At 42.6% G+C, this 22,434-nt stretch overlaps 2 protein-coding genes across 2 annotated transcripts in view; both read right to left on the bottom strand.

Moving 5' to 3' along the window:
- LOC308149093 (noelin-2-like) overlaps positions 1–1,367 on the bottom strand; it is a gene marked incomplete at its 5' end in the record, with an annotated part of 34,092 nt that extends 32,725 nt beyond the window's left edge. The window contains one exon of the mRNA XM_080520737.1: positions 1,227–1,367. Coding sequence (XP_080376863.1) covers positions 1,227–1,367 — 141 coding nt within the window. The remainder of the gene's footprint in view (positions 1–1,226) is intronic.
- Positions 1,368–10,663: 9,296 nt separating this feature from the next.
- Positions 10,664–22,434, bottom strand: part of LOC308149295 (uncharacterized protein) — a gene marked incomplete at both ends in the record, with an annotated part of 45,133 nt that continues 33,362 nt past the window's right edge. Inside the window, 15 exons of the mRNA XM_080520986.1 lie at positions 10,664–10,810; positions 11,633–11,866; positions 14,960–15,028; positions 15,136–15,248; positions 15,470–15,773; positions 16,238–16,291; positions 16,783–16,818; positions 16,943–16,996; positions 20,471–20,578; positions 20,662–20,715; positions 21,367–21,420; positions 21,507–21,614; positions 21,692–21,745; positions 22,003–22,056; positions 22,175–22,228. Of these exons, the coding sequence (XP_080377112.1) occupies positions 10,664–10,810; positions 11,633–11,866; positions 14,960–15,028; positions 15,136–15,248; positions 15,470–15,773; positions 16,238–16,291; positions 16,783–16,818; positions 16,943–16,996; positions 20,471–20,578; positions 20,662–20,715; positions 21,367–21,420; positions 21,507–21,614; positions 21,692–21,745; positions 22,003–22,056; positions 22,175–22,228 (1,497 nt within the window). The remainder of the gene's footprint in view (positions 10,811–11,632; positions 11,867–14,959; positions 15,029–15,135; positions 15,249–15,469; positions 15,774–16,237; positions 16,292–16,782; positions 16,819–16,942; positions 16,997–20,470; positions 20,579–20,661; positions 20,716–21,366; positions 21,421–21,506; positions 21,615–21,691; positions 21,746–22,002; positions 22,057–22,174; positions 22,229–22,434) is intronic.

Consider the following 22,434-nt stretch of genomic DNA (forward strand, 5'->3'; position numbering starts at 1 on the left):
GTGTGTGTGTGTGTGTGTGTGTGTGTGTGTGTGTGTGTGTGTGTGTGTGTGTGTGTGTGTGTGTGTGTGTGTGTGTGTGTGTGTGTGTGTGAGTGAGTGAGTGAGTGAGAGAGAGAGAGAGAACATGTACACTTATGTGTGCTTAGGTTTTGCATGATTTACCTTTCTAGCTCAAAAGGCACTTCACATCTGCTCTGTGGTGGTACTTTGCAAGTTCAGCAAAGTGCACACACACACACACACACACACACACACACACACACACACACACACACACACACACACACACACACACACACACACACACACACACAGTCAAAGTACACACAGAAATGGCTGCACATACCCATACATAGACCGATATATACGAGGGGTTAAGACACCCATGTGTGCAGTGGTCCAGTATCCTCATGTCTGGGGTTGCCAGGGTGTTGCTAGGGCAACAAATCGCTGGTTGTCCCACGGGTGAGTCAGCCTTCCCCAGGAGAAATATCACCCCGATAAGTCTGAGTGGAGCAATCCTATATCCTATTACCACAGTGTGTGTGTGCGTGTGCGTGTGCGTGTGTGTGTCACAGTGGCTGCATACTGTACATGTGTTCTTTATGGCTCATTAATAGGGACAATCACTTATTTATTAGTGCTATTTATTTTTTTATATGGAAATTGTTGTGTGTGTGTGTGTGTGTGTGTGTGTGTGTGTGTGTGTGTGTGTGTGTGTGTGTGTGTGTGTGTGTGTGTGTGTGTGTGTGTGTGTGTGTCTGTGTGTGTGTGTGTGTGTGTGTGTTATTGTTCGATCTTGTTCTCAACCTTGTCTTCCTTGATCTAATTTCTGCACCAGTGAACAAACCATGTCGAATCTGTGCATATAGAACGTGTTGATTAAAAAAAAAAATGCAAACATATGTGTTTCTGTGTATTGTTTTTTCACGTTCACAGCAAAATCAGATAACGTGCTATCTTGTCAAACGTGGAGCATGTCACATTAGAGCAAATTAAAGCGCTTACATAATAATATGTTCAGTGAGTGGGTGTTGATGTGCAGGAGACAGGAGAGAAGAAAGTGTAAAGGTACACTGGAGACGGATGCGATGGAAAACGGCCAAGGAGCAGATTTGATAAGTATTAATTACTGATTAACTGATATGTTGCCCAAAATGAAACTTCTGTAGGGAGGACATCTCCAAAACACTGCGTGTGCATGGTGAAGGTGCATGCATACATACACTGACGATCCTCTCGTGTGTTCCTTCAGAGATGACGGTTCCATTGAGTCCGACCAGCGAAGGCAGAGTCTGGGACATCCAGTTAGTTACCATGGCCATGGTGCTGAGCACCGCGCCAATCTTCAACATGGGAACACTCATCCTGGCACACAAACATTCACACACTCACTCACACACTCACACACACAGGGAAAAACTCTGACTGGCCCTCACACACACACTCCAAACTGTTGATAACAGTCATTCTAAAAAAAATACATAAAAAAAAAACCAGCAGGCGCACATGATGCGCAGCGCTGTGCGCACCGCTTCTCCGTGTCTGTTTCTTGGAAGAAGAAAAAACAAACACCCCTCCCTTCAAAAAAAAAAAATAACAGGTTTTTTTTTTTTTTTTCCTTTCCCACAGCTGAAGACACTGTCACAGGTTAGAGAATAAATCCTGGCAAACAAGCCACTCCAGATGTCTCCATGTGAAGATGCATCAAGTCCAAACATCCAGCGCGCAGCTGAGGCTGCAGGGGAGACGCTCCTGGAAACAGCTGCTTTGAACTGTATTCGTGTGTGTGTGTGTTTGAGTGTGTGTGTGTGTCTTCTGGACTGCTTCCTCCGCCTGGCAGTGAGGCGTTGTGGCTGAGCCAGCACTGCTCTCTCATTTATCCACTAACTCGCTGCCTCTCCCTCCCTCCCTCCTCCCTCCTCCCTCCCCGAGACGCGCTCCTGCATCACTCGCTCACATTCTCCCAACTACTTCATCCAAGCTGAAAAATACACTCCTGAGTGCATCCCCTTCAAGTAAACCAGCTGGCAATATCACACATGCAGCGCCCGAGCTGAGAATTTAATATAGAGCCCATTTCATCACGGGTTTGTCACATACAAACTCATTCCCTTGACGCAGAGTTCCATCTTTAGTACAGTGAGCGCCTCTATTTCCTTCATGCGTCTATTAACTCCTTCCCTTTGTGTTGGGGGGGGGGGGGGGGGGGGGGGGGGGGGGGGGGGGGGGGGGGAAGAGGGAGTGTGAATTCTCAAGTGTTCTGGATTGACCTGTCCTTTATTCGGTCTGGGTGTTTTATGAGCTGCGCACACCGATGCAACACTGCCACCATGTGGTCAGGGGAAACACCGAACTCCGGATCCAAGCTCGTTGCTTGATTTGATCAAGAACTTCAGAGGACATGCTGGTTGTAAAGGAGATGTTTTATTCCCTCTGTGGCAGCAGTGTTTCCATGGAAGCAACCAACCAACCAATCAACCAACCAACCAACCAACCAACTAACCAACCCCCCCCACAATGAAACAAGAGCCAGTGTTTGTGTCTGTGAGCCCGGAGACTGCAGATTAGTGCCAGCTGGTGAGTTTGGTGCAAGACTCAAGTGTAACCACGTCCAATACAACATGGAGGAATGACACAGTCCAAGTGTGGACGTTGAAATATGTTGTCAATGGGAAATAAATTAGTTTCTGTGCATCTTGATACTGGCTACCCTGCTCGATTCCAGCCTCGGCAGAAAGGTGGTTTTTGGGGTCAGTGACAGAGGAGTTAAGAAGTGAGTGCAGTCAAGGACTAGACTGAGACGAGTTTCAGGATTACAGACGGGAAAGAGACGAGTGAGATCAGATGTGTTGCTGGGTTAAGAGACAATGGCAGAGGAAAGATCGAGCTGAAGATGTAGACGTTTTCACTGAGGATGACCACAATGGATGAGAGTGAGAACATGAGGTGGAAAGCGAGAGGACAGGATGAGAGGGTTTGTTGTGGAGACACATGAGGAGGCAGTTGCTAGGCAAGAGAAGAAAAGGGGAAAACCACCGAGGAGCCCAGCAACGGCGTGGGGCCAGCTCAGCACCAGTTTAGCCCCTGTTTGGAAAGACAAGGAACTGGTGCCAAGTCTGGCCCTGGCTCCGGACTCACCCCTGGTTCTTTCATGAAGGAGGACACGCAGGTGATTGCTTGGAGGAAGGAGACTACGACGATATACTGTGTGTACAAGAGGATGGCAAATTTGTCCATCCAGTTAGCCAACAATCGTCGACAGCTGCTTTATTTATTTAAGTTATGATTGCATGGGATCGGCGCCTTCCCATCGGCCCTGTGGGTTTAAAGGCTAATAAAGACACTGCTGAGTGGATGGACATGGAAGGCAGAAGTGTGCAGCAACCCAAACACTAAACATGCAAATGTCTATTGTTCTTTAAATCAGTTAAAAGCATGTCTATCAGATCCAACGGAAACGGACACAATGCAAAGGAGCTGTTAAGAAAAAATTAACAATAAAAAAAAAAAAACCCCAACAAAAAACAACAAAACATCACAGAGCAACTGATGTGTGTGGTTTGACAAGATGAACATTTCTGTGAATGGGCTCCTGGTTTCACGCCCCGAGCAATTATGCGTTGACATCGTAACTAACCGAGGCTAAATATTTCATCATGGCTTTGTTCTCGTCGGCTGCAACACGCTCGCCCTTTCTTGTCCCCGATAAAGAGCCGGCAGGATACACTGTACATGAAATACCCCTCAGCAAAAACACTGAACTGAGCATGAATATTTCAATCAGCAGCACTTAGGGGGAACATAGTCGTCGGGAGATGAAGAGCCGCAAACAAAGCCTGAATGACAACTGAGCGACATGAAACACCTGCGGGGGGGGGGGGGGTTTATGGTCACTGATGCAGGTAGATTCATGCTTTCTGCATTTGTTAGGGACATCTAGTCTTATGCAAGAGTGAGGCACACACACAGAAAGTAGTGTGTAATTTTCCTCTCTGCACAAACGTCAGTAAATTGAATCAACAACTGACTTCAGAAGTCAATGAAATCAAGCCTTTTATCAGGCAAATGGCCCATATTTGGTGGCTCACACATTTTTTTCTTAACTGGTGTTAAAATACAAGAGGAGAGCGACATGTTGTGACATGGGAGCTTTGAGAGCTCTTGAATTTTAATAGTTCTACAATTTTTTTTTTTTTTTTAAGTTTTGAGTGTTCCAGAATTTGTGAGCTGTCAAAAATGTCTCAATTAAACTATCTTTAACCCTTTATAGAGCACTCGCTAAAAACATTTTTGAATGTTTTTCAAGGGAAACATTCAATTCCACAGTTTTTAAATTCACAAAAACCACTAATTAACATAACTACTTGCAATTTATAAAAATAAAAATAAAAAACAACTATGGATAAACAGTAAAACTGTGTGAACATGTGTCTAAATGGAAAATAGTGTCCGTGTGTTATTTTACATCAAATATTTATTAGACATATCATGAATGTGTAATTTATTTTGAGGATACTGTAGTTAAATATTGTGATTTCAGTATTTTCAGCATAAATCCAAAGGGGCCAAAATAAATCAGTATTGATGTTGATATATGAAAATTTACTTTTTTTTTTAACTTATACTAAGCATTGTTGATTTCAAAGTGTCACACAATCATTTTCATTACTTTCATTCATTTTCACTGTTATGGCTGTTATCAAGTCATCATTCTATAGGGGAAAACAGGAAGAAATGAGGTAGTTAGCAAATATGGTTCACCTGTCCAAAAATAGTCGAACAACATTCCTCATGTTTCATTTCCTGGTTTTTAAATGAGTTGCCTTATAAATTGTTAAAATTGTGATGATGTCGCCACTGGTTGTGTTTTTGTGTAGCCTGTTTCTTGAGAAGGCAATAAAGGTTTTCAACAATTCATGTTCTTGGCAGACAATTAAAAAAAAATGGGTTCAATGCAAGAAGATACTTTTTTCACTGTCGGCGATCCAAAAGCAAAGCTCTTTATCACATCTGTCAAAGTGTTTTAGCTCGTTTAAAAGTTCAGAGTTGGAAACATGAAACGGTGTGTTGGGAGAAACATAACTATCTTACCACAAGACAACATTATAAATGAGAGTCCATTTGTTTTCTGTCAGACTATCTGATGCAAAGTTGGACACAGTAATGAAAAGTTTGCTTTTCTTACCGTACTTGAGCTGACAGCCAGCAGCAGCTGCAGCACCCGGAGGGCTTCGGGAGGACCCATCACTGCCCTCCTCTCTCACCCAGGTCTCTCCTGACTTGACCCGGCGTTGACTCGCAGCAGGCAAAGAGCAAGAAGTACCTCAGGTGCATCTGGGGGGGGGGCGGCGGTGGCGGTGGCGGTGGCGGTGGCGGTGGCGGCGGTGCAGGCAAGGGTCGTACACCTTTCCTGGCTCGGCCTCAAGGTCTGGGGCTGTTGTGTTGGCTGGTGATGGAGTGACTGAATCCCCTCCGGTTGCGGAGGAGGAACAATGCCTGTGGTGTCGGCTGCATGTCGAGGAGAGCCACGCAGACGCTGACTGGAGATGGCAACTGTCTCCAAGAAGGTTAAAGAGGAGGCGTGGGGAAGGAGGAGTTGGAGAAGACGATGTCAGCTTGTTATATCAACACAGGAGATGTAGAGAGTGCGTGGGTGCATGGGGCACATAAGAGATTACACTGTTCTGGCCTCACGACACTCTGAGGTGCTCCGTGGAGCGGTGCAAAGCTTGAAATTGATCCACCCATCCATCCATCCATCCATCCATCCGTCCATCCATCCATCTATCCATGTATATACACCGAACAAAAATATAAACGCAACGCTTTTATTTTTGCTCCAATTTTTCATGAGATGAACGCAAAGATCTAAGACTTTTTCTAGCCATGCAAAAGACTTATTTCTCTCAAGTGTTGGCCTGTGGAATGTTGACAGTGGCCTGTTATTGTGGCCACCCTAAGACACACCTGTACAATAATCATGCTGTCTAATCAGCACCTTGATAGGCCACACCTGTGAGCTGGGATGGATCATCTCGGCAAAAGGAGAAGTGCTCACTAACACACATTTAGACAAATCTGTCAACAATATTTGAGAGAAATAGGCCTTTTGCATACAAGAGAAAAAGTCCTAGATCTTTGAATTCAGCTCATGAAAAATGGGAGCAAAAACTAAACAACATCATCGTCAAAACATAAAACACTTCCAAAACTTCCCAAATACCTACTGATTTCTGTCTTTTCATTTGAATGATTGTCTACATTTTCAAACTTCAATTGGATTTTTTCTTCTTCTTCTTATTGCCAGTTAGCAATGAACTGAATAACTGACAACAGACAGTTATGACAAGGGACTGCACTCAAAAATATAGTTATTTGTTTTATTTGTGTTTGTCTTGTCAAACTGGTGAGAGAAATCACACAATTGTTTTGACAGGATTTTTTCCATTTGTTGAGCTCTGCAAAATCTTCTGCCATGAAGATATTAATCTGACAACACATCAAGATTTGTTTCAGTACGTCGACATTTTGAGGGCTTTTCAAAAGAAGATGTCAATTATAACAAATATCACATGAGTGTTAAAAGCATAACTAAAATTATGTTTTCAATCATTGACACAGCATCTTCTGCTATATATGGTGAAGTCTAAGACATTATAGAATTACTTTTACATGTGAAGAAAAAGTAACACACGTTTAGCCTTGCTTTATCCTAATATTCATATTTGATCATCATAAGGCAAATAGCAAGTTAAAAGTTATGATAGGGGAGACAGTGAAAGGAATTAGGTTTCTGGTTGTAATGATTGACCACAAGATCTACCGCAAAACTCACCTTAAACACATTCAAACCAAAATATTCAGAAGTACAGTATTTCAGCAAAATACTTACCTGAAACAACAAAGCACCACATATTCTATGTTGTTTGAAAATATTTCCACATTTGAATTACTGCGTGGAATTTTAGTGCAAAACCTAGGAATTGTCCATTGACTTTACACATAGGAAAATGATAAGGTAAATTAAATGAGTTATATTGTTTTGTTATGTGAGTTTTGGCTCCAAAAACAGGAACATCTAAGCTCACCACATTTCTCTTTGTGGTTGGGCATCAAAAAGTTTTTATTTAGCATAATTTTAAACAGCGAAATGCTTCTGTTACACGCTACTTGAATTGCAAAATACACACACAAAAGCATGTTTCTTAACCTTTTCCGCAGCTTTCACTTTTTCCCTGTGGACACTGAAAACAACCTTCAGTACACAAGCCGAACAGGAATAAAATATTAAAACTGCTCAGGAATTTTCCTTTTTTTTTCTCTCCACCCCATAACATGTTGAACTGACGCTCAGAGCATGCAGCTACAACACAATGTGACTGACTTTAATGTCACTTCATTCATATTTCATAGCTGTAAATTAAGCAGCTAAACGCTGGTGGATGAGCTGGCTTTGTTCCTCTGCTTCTTCTCATTAAAGTTTCAGCACCGCTGCAAATGTTCCTGTTGGGTGTACCGCAACCATGTCGGGGCAGACCGAGGCAGGGTCAAACAAAAAAAACAAACAAATAAATAAATAAAAAACCAAAACCAGAGTGCACAGAGGAAGGTCATGGAAAAGGGTGAAGGAAGGAAGTCTTGGGCAGGCAAAGAGAGAAATATGAATGGTGAATACTTGGTGCTGGAATGCACACTGAATACAAAATACTGGCAGAATTCACACACTTTAACCCAATTTCACTCAATAATGAAAATTAATGAAAAGCCGGGATTTGGGCCAACTAAATACCGAGGTCCCGGCAGAAGTGGAGAAATCAACTTTGACTCACTTTTAAAGGTTAAACTGCAAATAATGATAATTTGCTTTCAGTTTGAAGTATTTCTCAAAGTCAGGTAAGTTCGGTGCGCGTGCACTGTGTGTGTGTGTGTGTGTGTGTGTGTGTGTGCGTGCGTGCGTGCGTGTGTGTGTGTCTCCGTTCATCCTTTCAGACACGCTTTACTTCCACTCTCTGCTCTTTGGAAATGGATCAACATGCAGCTGGCTTTTTACCTGGAACTCAGACCACTTTACATAAATTTGATCAGCTCCGTTGGCTTCCAGTCACTTTAGGAACACACATTATGGTTTTACTGATCAATTATGAGACATTAACTACTTTGCATCCAACCTAAATTGTGACCTCATGATTTCATGCATTATGTATGACTTTGACCTGGCGACTACTGGTCATCGACAACTTCACAACTACCTCAAATTTTAGTAGAATCAATCACTTAAATCTTGATGGTGCAATAGTAGTCTTATGTGTGGCCCAGCAGTTCCAGCTCCTTCAAAGTGATTCCATAATTGAGCCTATGAGCATCTGAAAGGTACTACAGTGGTGAGGTGGTTCGCTTTCTTTATGCATGGGGCACGTTGGTGTCTTCCCACACTCCAAAAACATGTTTGACAAAGAGAATATATAGATGAATGGATGAATGGCAAAAGGACAGATTGATGATAGAAAATGTAGGAGATTTAAAACTGTAGCAAGAATATGGGGGTCAGGAGAATGCCTTGTCCCGAAAATAAACATTTTTAGAACTGATTTTATTATAAAAGTAATAGAAGAAAGTTCAAATTTCAAAGTAGTCTTCAATGCATGACGTTAACAGTTACAACAGTTGTATAGAAGCTGGATAAAAACGTACCAGATGTTTCAGAAAAAGACAGGAGATGACACACGCTCATCTAATCGACTTTTTTTTTGGGGGGGGGGGGGGGGGGGGGGGGCACATTTTCCTCGACATTGGAACTGTGTGACTCTCAAAAGGAACCCAAAGTGACTCCAGATCCGGATCACCTCCAAACTTTAATGGACTCTTTCATGGCCAAATATCTATCCGTGGTGAACGTTTCAACAAAATCAGTAGTTTTGACACAATCCCGCTAACAGACATACAGACAGGTGGACGTAACAAGGAATCAGTCACAAGAAGAAAGCCGACTGCATGTCAATTAATCACATCTTCATTTGATCAGTTCAGATGAAAGATGGAGCCCTATGGAAGTGACGAGTGGAACCTTTTTTCAACCTCGGGCATTACAAGTTTTAACGTCTCTGTCTTTTATTTGTTTTTTAAAACGTAATTCTCAATAGGTCTGCAGGAGACTGTAAATCTTTACACGTCTGGTAGAGAATTTAAAATGACCTTCAAATCAAATGATTTACAGTTTGAGGGACTCCTCTCAGCTCGCGCAGGAACGAACGTCGAGCAGAAGAACAGATTGTGTGTCTCCACAACCAATCATCAAGGTTTCAAACCTTCCCTGCGAGACAATTAGGTGGAGAAAAGTCACCACAGTTGACCCTTGAGCAAAACCCAGAACTTATTATTCTAAGCTGCTTGGATAAGAAGCCATTATTTGTTTGTGCAAAGTTTTTGTCTGGAGAAATCCCCGATCCTCATTATTTTTGATAGTGTTGAACCTCTCAATGGCTTTTAGTGACAATGTTCCAAATGTCCCCAATTCGGTGGTTTGACCGACAGATGCACCAACAGTAGCGTCCCTAAAAATAGTTTCGAATTGACATGCATTATGAAAGTGCAGACTTAAATAGAGCATAACTAAGAGGGTTTCATTCAGGTTTGGAAGTGACAGCAGATGGGCGCATCCTCTCCTCTGTGTTCAACAAATGCTTTCAATAAAACAAAGTGTCGTCATATTAACTTAAATGTACATTATGTACTTTTATTAAAATATGTTAATCAGTCACTTCCCCTCACAAATATGCATACAAAGACCTTGAGGCAATCACGTACCACAGTTGGGCTTGTTAAGTTGAAAATATAAAACATGGCTTCACAATATATATATATATATATATATATATATATATATATATATATATATATATATATATATATATATATATATATATATATATATATATATATATATATAAAAAATGCACTGCCCCAGTTCCCTTTACAAGAAATGCACTCTGTAAGGAGCGTCATATTAGCACCGAATGAATTACACTCCAATATACATCACATATCAGATAATTATAACAACAAAATTACAACAATAAACAAAAATAACACAACATATTGAGGTTTGATGAAGTCGTGGAACTTGATGGTGAAGGAACGCTGCTAAAATACAGTGTTTGTAGAGGATGATTCACTGTGAAGGACGTTTTTGTGATTACAGACAGGTAGGAATTGAGTGCATAAATCAAGAATTGTATGAACACAGATGAAAACTGTTAAAATACTACTTACTCCTTCAAAGAGGAAACAATAGACAGAGAGAGAGAGACAGAGTGAGAGCGAGAGAGGGAGAGAGAGAGAGAGAGAGAGAGAGAGAGAGAGAGAGAGAGAGAGAGAGAGAGAGAGAGAGAGAGAGAGAGAGAGCGGAGTGTCACTGAGTGTGTGTTAACAGTCAAGACATGTATGCACTTCTCTTGATGCCACACCGAGTGAGTCCGCTGAGAGAACGTGTGACATGAATGTGTGAATGAAACAATGAAAAAAAAAAACACTGTTGCTGGTGCACCGACTCATAAATATATGGTTGTGAACGTAGTTTTCGCCCTGCATAATAAAACGTGTCCATGGCTCTTTTTCTCATCAAAATACTCCCTGTATTGTGGTCTTCCCTTCCTTGACCTGGTTAACCGTTGAAGCAGACGGGACCAACTTGGAAACCAAATTTCTGGTTCCCATTTCCAAAATCGGACACGGCCACATCCATGATGGGAAGCGTGTTGGACAGCGGGGCGTCAAATTCCAACACTGTCCTTTCCTGTCCTGAGCGCGTCTGTAATGAAAACGGAGACGATCGGGTCAGGTGTGTGTGTGTGTGTGTGTGTGTGTGTGTGTGTGTGTGTGTGTGTGTGTGTGTGTGTGTGTGTGTGTGTGTGTGTGTGTGTGTGTGTGTGCGTGTGTTTACTTTCAGCTAGGTTACCCACCCTGGCCAAGTGGGGGCCCTAAGCAGGATTTTATTTTGGGGCCCCCCTTCCAATAACATAATAATAATAATAATAATAATAATAATAATAATAATAATAATAATAATAATAATAATAATAATAATAATAATAATAATAATAAATTACGATTACTAACGAATCAAATGAATGGCTTCTATCAACAGTGGAACAATAACATTACAGATGCACACGTCTGAAAAAACTTTGTGGCATAAACAGTTTATGCCACAAAGTGAAGCACGAGCCTCTTCTTGTTTGGACTTTTTCTTTCTTTTGCTCGCTCCCGAATCGTATTGACGTTTGGAAGCCATCTCTCTCTCTCTCTCTCTCTCTCTCTCTCTCTCTCTCTCCTCTCTACCTGTAAACAACTGCCTGCCGGCCCATCTGACCTCTGATTGGTCAGATGGTGATGCTTCGCGCCCTTTTTTTTCTCTCTCTCTCTCCGGCCTCGGGCTGACTTGGTGGCGGTGCTCTACGCACGCCTCTCGGCAAAATGCACGCGCATCCTTTGCGCATTTGCAGAGAATGATGATACTTTATTGATCCCGAGGGAAATTCAATTCACTTGCGCAAAATGCCCCCCCCATGGATCGCGGGGCCCTACGCACAGCGCGTGTTCTGCGTGTTGGGAGGGGCGGGCCTGTACCCACCTGACACCCGTCGTACAGCGCGCTGATGTAATGCGTGTTCTCATGCGTCAGCTCCTCGCCGTTGCTGCCCCTGAAGCGCAGTGCGTGCTCGTGGCTGTAGGTGGCAGTGTGGAGCCAGGCGGCCGAGTTGAGGCAGTGGTACGTGAAGGTCTGCTTGGCCGTGGCGCTCAGCAGCTTCAGGAAGTTCAACTGGACAACGTGGACTGGAGCGCTGTCCAATCCGGAGTAGGAGAGCTGCGAGGACGACACCAGAGCCGCACGCCAACGTCAGCCACCATTAAAACAAACCCAAAGAAAACATCTGGACGTTCTCACTAAAAACATTCCATAAAGTGAGCGTGACAGGAACATGTAGCCAACATAATCACAAATAGAGAAAGAAGAGTGAAGCTAAAAAACTAAGACTGATACCAGGTGGAGGATTTTTGGATACATAAAAAAAACCCACCCTGTTAAGTACATTTTAAAACCTCCTCACGTCGACTCATCTATTTCGATGTTGCTTTTTTAATTGGCCTGATTGTTGCTAAATGGTTAAATTAGATAGTTAAATTAGCATGTCACGATCTAATTAATTTTTTCCCCAAAGTAATAAACACATTATACACCACTCATAGAAAGGCTGTACCATGCGGTACAAAACGTACGTATAAGTCCATCCCACAGTCATTAAAGACGTTTCTTACACATACAGGCTATTTTGTGTCAAACACTGCGTGTTCACCGTACGCCAGCAACGCATTGCACAGGGATTACTTTAATAGTGCAGTCATAACTGTTAAGCAGGTGTACATCAATCCTGAGGAGGAGGAGAGGAGTCCTTGTGAGACCCTCGGATGTCAGATGCAGATTTATCTATTGACACACTTGGTCGATCAAGGAGAGGTGGAACTGCGAGCTTAAATGAACACACCACCTTCCATCCCAATGTGGAAGAAATCTCTCTCTCTCTCTCTCTCTCTCTCTCTCTCTCTCTCTCTCTCTCTCTCTCTCGCTCTGCCTCATTGATAAACTCAAACAGCCTGCATCACTTGCACAAATAAAGATGGAAATGTAATTTTATAATAACTGCATCGAGACCATAATTTATTCAATTAATTCCGACTGCTGAGTCAGAACCGTGTTTTAGAGATAAACCTAATAGTCACTTTAACGGACAACCAACTGTCTCTATTTATGTAAAACGGCAGCACCACACACCATAATGTTAAATTCTAAAAAAAAAATAGTGACCAAATAGACCGGCAACGTTGCCAAGGAAATATGCTGCTTTCCCGACTGTGATTGTTTGAATTAGCTCCGGCCCCCTGTGGATTGAGTCTGGATGAAGCAGGAATGGAAGATGGATGTTGGGATAAATGGAAGCAGAGCGTCATCAATTATTGTTCAGGCGAGTATCTAACCCAGCGGACGTCTTCACGACGTTACACGACGACTGCAGTTAAAACGTTTGAGAAGACTTTTCTGGTGTTCGATTTTGCAACATCCAGTCGAAATCCATTCAGAATGCAAATAACAGCAAATGTGTTGGACGAAGCACAAAGAGTGTGTTACATTCCCCCACTGGGGAAACGGGAATACTGTTCCTCATACGTGGCTGCTCATGCCGACATGCTGTGAAAAATAAACGCAACGTCTCAATTAAATGACCATCAAATGCCCATACCTAAACACAGAAACGCAGCGACGAGACGCTGATGTGATCTGGTTTGGACACAGGATAAAGGAGGTGAAAAAGAATAGCAGCATCTGTCAGACAATGCAATGCACAGACTGCGTGTGGCCGCCTGTGACTGTAAATACAAAGGCATTTGAAAGTACCCAGCTAGTATTTTGATATTTGTTGCCCGTTTGGCCCCTCCTTGTGCAGCAGGATGTGCTTTTTTATTCCAACTTGTATGATAATCTACAAGTTAAACTCAGCAAGGTTAAACAGCATTTTTTTACTTGTTTTGTCCAGAACATATAAAAAAAAAAAGAACATATCTTACAGGCAGTTGACTACATTAAAAGTTATTTAAGGTCTAAAGGGCTAATAACCCTTTAATGTTTTACTCCAGCCTGCAGCAACAGCCGGTCCAACAAACCATCATGTCCATCACAGTCCTCTTCTGAAGCCACACACACTCACATTCACACCTACAGTCAATTCAGAGTCATTATTTTATGCTCAAATGCATGTTTTTTGGAAGTCCCTGCAGAAAGCCCGACACATGCACAAGGAGAACATCCAGACTCCACCACGAACTACAATGATGCTGCATAACACCAGAATCCAGAGTAGTAAACTGGACCTCATTCATTAAATGGACAACAGATGGCCAGTCAGAAGAGTTTAATTGAGAAGTGGCAGGTTTTCCCTGATGAAACACACGCTGCATTTTGCAAAAATATTAGGTACAATGCCCCCCCCCCCCCCCCCCCCCCCATTTTGCTTAGGCATTTAATATATTCAAAATGTAGTTGCAGAATAAGTCAACTTTTGAGTTGAGCAGCACATCTTGTGCTAAAACAGTAAAAAGCTGTGGAACACTTCACTTTTGGATTTACCCACACAAACAGCTGCCTCTCAACAGCCTTTCAATCCCCTGAAAGTGATCTGGTGTGCAGAATGGCACTTTCATCTTCACACATTTTGAATAACATGTTGTCTGTTTGGCTGGGAACTGCCTGTCCCTTCGCTTTGTTTTACAGGCTATCATCAATCGCGAGTAGTGTTGAGGTAATTCACACTCCTCACCTAGTTGGCGCTTGACCAAAAAATAAATAAATAAAAAATGCTTTTTTACTGCAAAATAAAGAGCAACAAGGACTCCAATGTATTCAAGCCCCCCTATCAAATGTTTTCCATGGAAACCACCATCTCAGCTGCGATAGAAAGGGACGAGACTGCTGCACCTCTCTGCTGTGCATAACCACACTGAAGATGTGCTCTCGGAAAGATGTGGCAGAAATCAACTGACAATCTGAAAAACTGAGCTGCTGAAACCTCAACTGCTCCCGGAGTCTGACTTCAGATGGTCTGATGGTTTTTGCATTAACTCTGAAAATTCGAGTAGCTTTTTGTGAAAGACACTCAGAGTCTGCCAGCAGCTGAAAACGCTGCTCCGGGTACGTATTATTAAAACCAAGAGTGCCTTTTTTTGTTGGTTTTTATTTTTTGTTTCAAAGCTGACAAATACTTGTCACTGGCATTCAGCCAAAATGTGTCCCACATGCCAAATTGTGATTCCATTATTTTGCACGTAAGGTCTATTTCCCTGAAAAGCTGTATTAAAAAAAAAAAAAAAAGAAATAGAATTTTAAATCCCATTAATCAGACGATACCTTTTTTCCTTTCCTGAATTTACTGTACCAGGTGCCAGGCTGTTCCCCTTTCCAGGCTGCTAACTTCACCTGCAGACAGATAACGAAATCCCTTAATGAAGACAACACTTAATACAAGTAATAACTTAAAAAAATGAAAGAGAAAAAAAAAAAAACATGAGCGTTTGTGTACGAACCGACTGGAACTTCTTGTCGGGGTGCAGACACGTCTCTCCCTGCGCGGTGAAGTTACAGAACACCTTGAAGGCGTCTCGGTGGCAGCCCTGGTTCGGATCGATCCAGTACTCGCCTGGGTGGGTGACGGGAGAGAGCGAGAGAGGTGAGCACACAGGGGCTGGAAAGCAAAAGTCAGCCGCCAACGCGGAAACACCACGCAGACGCAGGTGATATTAGACGGAGAAGCAAACGGGCAGAGAGCTTGTTAGGCAGACAGTGGGAGAAACTGAGTGTGCAGACGCCGGCAGACAGCTGCCACAAGCAGATGGCCAGGAGCACGGACTGATGGAGTACCGTTGGGGAGCTCTGGGTGGAGCAGCCAGAGCTCTTTGCAGGTGCGGGCGGGGCTGTGGTACGTCCCTTTTGGGTTCCGCAGGCCCTCCACCTCCACTTTCATGGAGGACAGAGACGCGAACACCTCCTCCATGCCTTGACCTTCACTCTCCTTCGCCCAGCTCTGCTCCGCCTGGTCCGCCTGCATCCATTCCTCCTCCTCCTCCTCCTCCTCGTCTTCAAGTGCAGCGCCGTCCACCGAGGTGTGAGTTCTCCTTCTCCTCCCTCGCTCTGGCAGAGGCGACATCCCAGCAGCTGCTGGTCCCTGTGGCGAGAGGAGGAGAGGAAAACCCATCAGAGCAGGCATAAAACAAAAAGAAGAGGGAAACCCTGTTTCATTTAACATTTAATATGTGTGTTTGTGTCGGGAAAGCCAGAGGGAGCTGCACATGGTGGAGGACTTAGCACTCTCAAACTATTCAGCGTGGAGTTTCCATGTTCTGCCTGTGCGTAGGTTTCAACAACACAGGTGGTCTTATAGTGCCAACCCTGAACTGTATAAAGCAGCATCGAAGACTTATGAATGAAATCCTAATGCACACGTTCCGGGGACCACCGTAATGACTGACACACGGCTGTAACCACCGTTTCTCTGCTTTCCGGTAGCGTTTGACTTTTCCATGTATTGTAACTAAGCAAGAAGTTATGGTCATGAGATTTATGCATGCCAGTCCTGTCAGTGGCGACGGAACAAAGCAAACACCCGATATGCCTGAGAGGAGAACCTACCGGGGGTCCTGGAAGTCCTGCAGGTCCATTGTCTCCTCTGGCACCAATTGGACCCTAAATAAAGACAAAATTATCTTGAGTACCAGCTTTGAGAAGCAGTCTAAGAATTTAATATGCTTTCCAATAGCACTGTGTGATTATTTTCTCCCAAAACACAAACGATATATTGATGAATAATTGTTCTGACGGTTGGCGAGTAAAGCAGGTGAAGTTTAACCAATCCTAACATGTTGTCAATTGCTCTTTCATCACGGTCGCATTAATACATCCTAACATATATCTGGTTGATTCATGATTGGTCTTTCAGACAAGGACGTCATAATAAACTACCATTTCAGATTGAATGTCATTGTTATCATTCCTATCCTGACATGCACAAAACTAAAAGCAGTTGACTCAGCATAGATAGTTACTGTAAATATTACATTTAAAGAAATACAATAAAATAAATTGAATAGTATGTGTAGAGCTGCATGTGAAAGTCATGTTTACGAATAGTAAACGTGTTGCAGAAAAGCTGCTGCATCACCGAGCTTTGTGGTTACCTGGTTTCCTTTCGATCCCTTCACTCCGATAGCCCCCTGTGGCAAGAGGCGGGGGTTGATAGGAGAAGAGACACAACATGAATGATGTTAAAGTTATTTTTTAGTAGATATGACGTGTATTTGTCAATGATACAGAGTTGTAATGATCTTATATACTCACAGACAGACCAGTGGGGCCGGGGGGTCCGGGGGAACCTGGTGGGCCCACAGGACCCTGATGTGTGACACAGGAAAAAAAAAAAAAAAATTTAGATTAGGGGGATGACCAGCTACAGGGTACGATCTCAGTGGGAGTTTAATAAAAAAAGTTTCCCTACAGATTATTCATCTTGGTTTCACTGACTTTTGTTTTGTTCAATTGCTCTAATAAATCCCCAAAAAAATTTTTAAACAGAATATCAATACTATTCCTGGCATTTTGGTGGTATTTTTGTTAATTCTCTGTACCGGTACCTTATGATAGTAATATAATGTAGTTTTAATATATTTTAGTTTTTTTTTTTAATGTTATGGACTTAAATTAATGAATCAATAAAAATGTAAATAGCAAAAGAGTAAAATTGCACCAATAAAAAAAAAAACGAACGGAATTTTAACCAAGTAACGACATGAAATTCTTTTCACCTTAAACTACCTGACCTTGTAGGATTCACCTGCTAAATTCCTCCACAAGACAGGCGACGTTATCACCCACCAATGTGAGAAATTAGACACAAGCATTAAATATGCACAGTGTTGTAGTGGGCAGCACTCCAGCCTCTCGGCAAGGACGTCTCCAGTTCACGTCTGGTTAGAGTTCTTTATTTTGCTTGTCCTCGCTTTGTGTATGTGGATTTTCTTCACAGCCAAAAAACATGCATTTGAGACGAACCGTTGACTCGAGACTGCATTGCTGTGACTATGAGTGTGCGTGTGACGTGCACCCGACGCTCTTTAATTTCAGCGAACAGTTTGAGAAGAAGATCAAACTATGTTAGCGAAGCTCTTGATTTACGTGTCGCCCTGCACGTTGGTCATGAAGCCAGGATTTGACCTGAATGTCCTCCTCTGAGGCAGGAGCACATTTATTTATTGTTGCATGGTACCGCGAGTGGAACAACTCAAAGCGAGCAGGAGGAGGTGCAGACGAACCAAATCGCTGCAAGCGGGTGCTGTTTTTACCCAGAATGCATCGAGAGACGGGACATATTTTGGCAATGGCGAAACTGTGGGCCGGATAATAATAAACCTTCACTGACACACACTCAGAACAAAAGCTGTGGTGTAGAAAGGCAGCACTTGTCCTGTGTCAGTCTCTCACAGTATTCCGCCTAAAGTTGATATTGAATTAATGGTGACTACATACATCTCTGGGACGTGAACTCAAAAAACGGTTTTGTTATTGCCAGTCATCAGAGAATATAGCCAGTTTGTTTACCAGCAGAAGTACAAGTTGTTGTTGTTTTTTTTTGTTTTTTTTTGCTCTTTAAGAGTTTACGATGCCAACAAAACAAAATCTGTTCTTGTCGTGTGTGCCATCCTGGTTGGTAGCACTTTTTTTTTTTTTTTTAAAGGTGCCAGCACAGACAGCCTGACAGGTGGCTCAGAAACTGTGGGCTGTGCGGTTTGTGGAGAGCTGCTAAGCAGCTTTGCTGTACTGTTCTGGCTGTGTGTAGATCGTGTTGACATGGTGCTTTCTTTGCTCTGTTTATATGTTCATGCAGAAACATTGTTGAGGAATAAAGTGTCCAGCACAATGAGAGACACTTTCAGAACGACGAGTTCAATCGCGAGTGCTGAAACCCAAAGCTATACTTTTGACATTTGTGTTCAATTGTATTTTAACAAGTGCGCCTTCCAATGTTTTTGCCTGATAATGAGCTTTTGTGTGGTCGCAGTGATATTAAATCCAGAGAATGTCAAAGTCAAATTAGTTCAGGGGCCAGATGCAGTCCAATCTGACGTTGACTGGGCAAGATCAGTAAAATGAGAGCATAATTACTCCTTAAGCAAACACAACCCCAAATGTTCTCCTCTGATTTAATACGGAGATGAATGGGTTCACGATGAAAAAGTCTCTTACATCACAAATCAATTATGATAGTATAATTACATTTTCGCAAAGGTCTGCTGACATCTGACATGTGCGATATTCTTTCCCCGCCTCCCTCTCAGCATGCGTGCTATTTAACATGCGGACGCATGTGATCTCTCTCTGCTGCTTTGTGTTGCTGCTCTTTTGGCAGCAGCTGGACTTGAGCCCTGGGAAAATGTCCTGAAATGACTCGATGCAGAATTTCTCAAAAACTTATTTCTCAAAGCCGAGGAAATTGAATCATTTTGAAGAGAAATGAGTCCAATCTTAAAATTACAGTTGATTGGTACAAAATAAAGTAAAAATGTCCTCCTCAACTCGCTAATGGCTTCAATTAGCAAATCAACAGAAAGATGTGGAAATCTTTCCTGCCGCAGTGTTTTTCCTCCATGCTTAGGTTGACAGAACACTTCTTAAGGCGCAACATTTCTACAGCCTTTGGCATGCATATTTTCACAAAACCACCCTCACAGTATGACTTTGAAGCAAAGGCTAATGTCTTATACAATTGATAGGTGTTTTTTGTTGCTATGCCTACTATTTCTTTCAAAACCTGGCATGGTCAGTTTTCATGTTGTTATCAAGGCAAGGCAGCTTTGTTCCTTCAGCACATTTCAGCTAAAATTACATTCAGTGGGTTTTACATTAATAAACATGTACAATTGGCAATAAGCAAGGTGGATTAAAAGCAAGGAAAGACAAACAAACCCAAGAAAATGTAAAATATCATAGCAGTTAAAAGAAAACCATTTAATTTAAGAGCAGAGAAGTACAAGATTTAAAGCTTGAAGGAGCCTTGCATGGGCTATTTTGTCCACAGATTTTTTACAAATGTCTTAAAAACTGTGTCGTTCTGCGATACTTTTACAATACTTCAATAAATATAACCTGTGGGGCCAGGCAGAATGTCTGGCCAGGCAGAATGTCCTTCTTTTCCAGACTGTGGGACGATATTTTTCAATAAAAGTAACTGCTGCTTCCAATATATTCATAGGGAATCGATCCGCCGTAATAAGTGCAGAGGACATAACACAAGATCTCAGAGGGAGCAGCACTGAACGCTGCCTTACTGCCAGAGAAGTTCAATTATGAGGGTGAAATTGTAAAAACAAGCACCAAGAAGGCTCCATAACGCCACAATTGGAGGACATTTAGTTTTTGTTTTTTGTAGACATTTCACAATATTGTATTATAAGGCCAGGCCAGTTTATTTATTTAGCACAATTTAGACAAAAGGAAATAAAGGGAATATATTAAAACAAGAGCTTTATGTTGTGAAACTCCTCCCCCTGTTCATAAATACAAAGGTAAAAATTATTTTTAAATAAAAAAAATTCTATTTAAAGGTAATATTGCTACCTTTTTGAAAATCCGCCCAATATATTCTTTATGTCCTGAAGTGAAATGAGTTTGACATTCTTGAGTTGGACTCACTGTTTGTTCCTCTACATAGAAATTCTAAATATACTTTGAAATGCATGTTAGTATAACCGTGTTGTGTGAGGTATCTCTTATTATGTTTGAAGGGTGCTTCAGATGAACTCACAGCTGATCTGTGTACATTTTTCTGCCCGTGGGAGTTATGTGTGAGTATGTTTGCAGCGTTCTCAGCACCTCGTCTCCTTTTGTGCCGAGCAGCCCTTGATTTCCCGGCAGCCCTCTGTCGCCCTTCTCTCCGATGTCTCCTGGAGGTCCGATCAACCCTATTAGCCCGCCGTGACCCTGCACACACGCAATGAATGAGGTCAAAGACGACATCACAGTTGAGGGCGACGGGAATCTTTGAGCATTAAAATTGCATCTGCCTTGTCTCCTTTCCTGCCGGGGTCTCCCTTCAGTCCCGGCAAACCCGGTGGACCCTGCAGAGGTGAAGGTATGCAGAAGATATGATGAGATCACACGGAGCAACAATCAATAAGACGGGAAGATTCACACCTGGAAAAATTGAGTTTCTTTGTTTTATCAAAGGAATATTTAAGTTTTTGGCTGAGCATCAAGTCTGTTCATAACAGTTTAGCTTATCTTAGCATATTTTGCATAAAGACCAAAAAAGGGATAAAGCAATAATGTGGCTAAATTAATGGTAACGGAGTCTGCCTGTGGGTGCATCTTAATCTAATTAGCACTGCTCTCAGCCAAGAAATACAAAAAAAAATACAAAAATCTCACTACTTAAAGCAACAGCTGGTTGTTTTTATGCCTTTGTTTCTGCAACAGATTAAAGAAAACACATAAAATGTATTAATTGGCTTACAAAATGCTGGAGTGCAGATTTTTATTGTTACCCCTGGATGGGTCGAGTCCAGCTTTCTCACAAAGTTTAGAGGATTTATGCTGAGTCGGGGTAACCGACGGCTGGTTTTTGCTTTTGTTTGCTAAGCAGTGGTGAACTTTTTGCATGGATATTGTCCCAAAACAATTAACTTGCATGCCTAAAAGGTGCTAGGTCGTAGTTGTGATTGGATCTGTTAAGTTATGAGAGAACAACTAAATCCACTGGCTCATCTCACCATTGGGCCCGGTGGTCCGGTCTGGCCTGGAGGTCCATTTAAACCTTGTTCACCCTAAGAACCAGAAACACAAATGATTGCGTACAGTCTCGACCGCCGGCTTCACTCTCTGCTTCGGTGCTTTTTCCACATGAACTTACCGCAGGACCGGGGATCCCTCTTAGACCCTGGGGGCCAGGCTTGCCTGGATGCCCCTGGCCACCAACGGGCCCTCTCTTCCCAACAGGACCCTCCAGTCCAGGAGCCCCCTGGAGAGGCAGAAAACAGGTCAAGCCTCAGACGCTGTCACAAGTTATTATTCAGAGAGCTCTTTTCTCAGACTCACCTTCGTTCCTTTCAGGCCTGCTTTTCCTTCCTTCCCTGGTTTCCCTAAGTGGCCCTGAAGAACAAGATTTTATTTCCAACATTTTAACCTGAATCTGTCATACAGACACACACACACACACACACACACACACACACACACACACACACACACACACACACACACACACACACACACACACGGAAAATGCATTTTCGAGAACCACTGTCGGCCTCAACCTAGAAAGAAGAAGCAAGTGTCTTCTTTTACTTAATCAGACTGTTGGTGATGCGTTCAGGCACTGACACGTGAAAACATAAAAGCACACACACCCTCCGCCCTGGAGGCCCAGATGGTCCCGGTTCCCCCGCTGCTCCTGGTGGTCCCTAAAATGTTATGAGAAAAGGTCAATAAGTCGACTGATGCCATAATCTTTAGTGCTTATGTATTTGAAATAGTGAAGTGGAAGGTGTCGAGTGTGAAACGTGGAAGAGGGGAGCTCACTGATTTTCCAGGCTCTCCTGTGTCTCCTTTAGATCCGGGGATGCCATCGACTCCCTGATACAGAGAAGATAGGTGTTGACATCTGAAAACTAAATTACAGGTATGAAGGCGGCCGTCTTGAGTTTTAGATGAAAATAACCAGGAAATAGAGACGAGCAAGGAGTTTTTCTCGCTTCGGCAAAATATCTGATATCTAGCATAGTCAAAATGCATTTCCAAACTTTATCACACAATTATAATAATTTTCATCTCTGAGATGT

Source organism: Blennius ocellaris (assembly GCF_963422515.1).
Source record: "Blennius ocellaris genome assembly, chromosome: 3".
In the NCBI taxonomy this organism is placed as follows: Eukaryota; Metazoa; Chordata; class Actinopteri; order Blenniiformes; family Blenniidae; genus Blennius; species Blennius ocellaris.